This window comes from Gavialis gangeticus, unplaced genomic scaffold (assembly GCF_001723915.1).
Source record: "Gavialis gangeticus isolate Ggan-Ray unplaced genomic scaffold, GavGan_comp1, whole genome shotgun sequence".
Taxonomy (NCBI): Eukaryota; Metazoa; Chordata; order Crocodylia; family Gavialidae; genus Gavialis; species Gavialis gangeticus.
The window spans coordinates 24,195,424-24,199,502 of record NW_017729006.1 but is presented as its reverse complement, the minus strand read 5'-3'; the positions used below and the strand labels follow the sequence as shown (position 1 = coordinate 24,199,502).

The 4,079-nt window shown below is 41.6% G+C and overlaps 1 protein-coding gene across 1 annotated transcript in view; it reads right to left on the bottom strand.

The window, feature by feature from the left end:
• The window catches only part of ITGA9 (integrin subunit alpha 9), a 456,855-nt gene that overhangs the window by 401,640 nt on the left and 51,136 nt on the right, over nucleotides 1-4,079 (bottom strand). The window contains exon 7 of the mRNA XM_019508716.1: nucleotides 2,445-2,530. Within this exon, the coding sequence (XP_019364261.1) occupies nucleotides 2,445-2,530 (86 nt within the window). The remainder of the gene's footprint in view (nucleotides 1-2,444; nucleotides 2,531-4,079) is intronic.

Below are 4,079 nucleotides of genomic sequence, written 5' to 3'. Positions count from 1 at the left end.
TTGCTGCTCAGTGCCACGAAGTAGTGGGGGATGGGGGGACAGCTGCAGCTGGAATCGCATCCTGGTGAGCAAAGGGGGCAGGAGGAGCTCTGATTTTACATGATAAAAAACCCAAAATCAAATGCCAACATTTAGAGGTAGTTAGAGTTTCTTTTATTATAGTGATTGAGGCACTGGTAGGCTTTTATACTGCTTTAAAATTGTAACTATATCAATAAAACTGTGTTCAACTGATATCTATGTATATAGCGGCATTTCATTTTAATCACGGAAAAACATGGATTTGGGGTGGGGGGGCTGTTAATCAGACAATTCAAGAATTTTTATCAGAGAATTTGCACTTCTTTTAAACAGAGAAAACCAGGATCTATGGTTATGACTGATTCATACAAGATGGCAAACAAGCCACAATGAGTAAATCTGTGGAAAGCTAGCTTAGTCAAATTGGTGGCAAGTTTGGAGGCTTCCAAACGCGTAACCTTAATGCACGCAAACACCTGGGCTGCTTACAGACATTTAAAAATAACAAAACAAAACAGAACTTTACTTTAAAAACTTGATGTGCTTGCACACTGAGTCCAGCTCATGTCCAGAAGCATTGTATCAGTTGGACCTAGCACACCTAACATCTGTATAGATTAGGCGCTTTAGTGGGGCTTTTTTGGCACTGTTATCTAATAGCTGATTCAACTGGCTTAAGATAAAAGTGCCAAAAAGCCCTGTTGAAGCACCCAATCTATACAGATGCTGCAGAGCCAGGTCAAACTAATGTGCTGCTGCTTCCAGTAAAGCACTTTTTTTTCCACATCTGTCAGCAGCCAGAGAGAGATCTGTATCATAAAAAGCTTATACATTCATTTCTGTAGAAAAATTAGACCGAAGTACTGGTGAAACAAATTATAATGTAGCAAATTGTTTAACCATAATCCGGGTGTCAATTATTTTTGACTGCCTAATCAGTCAAGTAGTAAAACATATTAGCTGAAGATCATAAAGGAGATTGTCTCTATTAGCCTATTTGATCATCTGCTCCAAAGGAGCCCCATATATCCCTAGCATTATTTGAGCTATCAGCATTCTCTGAGCAGTTCACTTGTACATGGTATTTATTAACAGAAAAAGGAAGAACTTAAAATAATTTAATTAAAATCCCACTTAATTGTAAAAGCGGAACAAGTCTCTACAGAACTCCTGAATTATTCTTTGGCTCACAGCACAGCAAGAGCAGAATTTGAAGCCAATCCATCTATTTCTGTCCAGCAGGTGTCGTTTCAGGTAATAAGAGAAAAGAGCCACGTTATTTGCAAAGTTGATCATGGATTTGATCCAAGAACTTGATGTATTAACTTATGTATTGGTTTTTAATAGCCCCTTAACAGATAGGTATACAGACAGCTTCAAGGAAATACACTGAAGAGAATTATACAGCAAGAACTACAACTATTTCAGATGCTTCCTTTGGAAACTGTTTGAAAAGGAGACAAAAATTCATCTAAATATATCAACATAAATCAGATTATCCCCGGTTTTATAGCAGTATACATAAGAGCATGGTATAGAGTTTAACATATATGACCATGAGCCAGGATTCTACCTATAGTTTAGCTGCTTAATCATCTTAAGATTTTGGCAAAATCACTAAAACATACAGTGCCTCAGGGAAAGCCCTTAGGCATATCTGTAACCCACAGAATTCAGTGAGGCTACTCAAGCTCATAAAGTCATATATATGCTTAGGTGTTTACAGGATTTTATCTTTAAATATTGTCCTCATACATGCAAATTGTATATATATATCAATCCATTTTGTGTGTTTGTCTACTCTATTACTGTGGGTTCTAAATTCACCCAGTGCAAATCCAGATGCTAATACTACAAAGACAATAGAGACATGTCCATATATTTAAAATTATAAAGAGGATACCAACTGGAAAAAAACTTTAAAAATGGATTTAAAAGTAATTTCATGTACTACACCCGTCTCTGAGGAAGCCTTTCAATTATACTAATTTTGCAACCACGTATTCTTATTGTTTTCACTTCTGCAGTATGAAAACCCATTCAAATAAATGGAGAAATGTTGAAATATTTTATGCACAAAATGCTGTCAAATATAAGAATTAAAACAAACTGAAGATTTTCCATGTTATATGCAACAAGAATATTTTTTTTAAAGTCATAAGGTTGTAATATTTTCCCAAGGTAACTGTATCTCTTCAAACTAAAGAATTATTTTTGGTGGTTTGGGGTGAAGGCAGTAAAGGTGCCTGTAGGGGCAGGTGGAGTGAATTTGAGGACTTCACCAATTCCCTTACCTCTTCCAGACAAACCAGTCAAAAATTAATCTTCAGATAAAATCTCTTGACTCCTCATTTATGGAAACTGAGTCACTATATTTAACCTGGTCACATTTAACTGTTCTATTGTTGGAGTAAAAGCCGCACCTTTCCGATGCCTCCATCCTGAGGAGCTCCTCCTACAATGTCTGTGGTAGTCGGCTGAGAGAAATGACCTGCTGTCACGGCATATCCTGAGCAGGAGGTAGGGCAAGGGGAGGGGGAAGAGAAAGAGAAAAAAAAAAAATCACAGAAAGGAAGAAATCTGAGAAACAGGTCAGCCATCTGGATCGAGCTGATTGGGTTCTATGGTTGCTTCAAAGTGTAGATAACCAGCATCATGCAAAAAGCAACAGGCACTCATTTTTGTACAGGAACACACCAACATTCAGTTCAAGAGCACATCACAGCAGGAAATTACAATGAATGGTTAATTGTTTTTAAGCAAGCTAAAAGGGCAAAGGTGTGGGTGGAAACCTAGCAGAGTATAGGCAGAGGCAAGAGGGGCACAGAAAACAATTAGTTAACAAAGAATCCAGATGGAAAAGGAATGAGAAACAATAAAACAGAACCATGCACACACGGAGTAGAGTGACCACATCATCAGGAAGAAATCACTTTCATGCCTGTAAGTGAGTCTCATGTAGCTGGAGAGAACAGTGCTGTCTCAGTTAAAATCACTGCCCATCATGGCTTGGAAAATTAAATGTTTTTTCAGTTCACAGAAAAAAAAATAAAACAACAGTAGATGAAGAGGTCAGTAAAGTTAATGCTTTAAAAAGATTTCTGCTTGGATAACAAGAAAAACATGAGTATACATCAAAAGAAAGAAAAAAAGTGTGTGCGCATGAGAAATGATATATAAGTAATGTGTCTAAGGAGACAGCTTCCCCTCCTAAGGCTGTCTTCTTTTTAACTCCTCCATTGTGAATTGTGTGTCTCTTGTCCACATGATAAACACTATAACTCAGGTCTATCAGTGGCAAAAACTATGCTTCTTTAAATACATACACAATCTCTTCATTTACTTATCCTTGAGTAGTGTTTGCCAAGTCAGGGGTTTTCAACCTTTTTTAACAAGTGTACCCCTTCTGTCTCAAAGTTTCAGCTCATGTACCCATTTACATTTGTTCTTGTTTTTAAGCAGGGGGAGGGGGGGACCAAGGCTCCTGTGGTGAGGAAGGCAGTGGGGCTGGGGGTAGGGAAAGACACTGCACAACCGAGGCACAGTACAAAACGGAGCTGTGAGTGGCTCGGACAGGGGGTGTGGGGGATGGCTCCCACCACTCCACACACCCTAGGAGAGCATGGGGGGGCACGTACTCCCAGATCTGTACGTGGGACGGGGCAGGCTGCCACTGCAGGCTGAGGCCAGGGCAGCGCTGGGCTCTTCCCAGCTGGGGATGGGCCAGGCTGCGCTCAGGGTGGGTGGCAGCAGCTCTGGGAAGGGCTGCAGCCCCTTCAATCCCCCGCCTCTCCCAGCACCACTGCCACCTGGCCCAACACCCCCACCGGGAACAGCTCAGCACTGCCCTAGCCCACAGTGGCAGCCCACCCCACCCCACGTGCAGTTCCAGGGGTGCATCCCCCATGCCCTCCTGGGGGTGTGCACAATAGCAATGCCCTCCTGGGGGTGTGCACAATAGCAATGCCCTCCTGGGGGTGTGCACAATGGCAGGAGCTGCCCCTCCAAGTGGCTCAGTCCCACACCCCACCCCAGCTGGGCAGCCCCTGCCCCAGCCC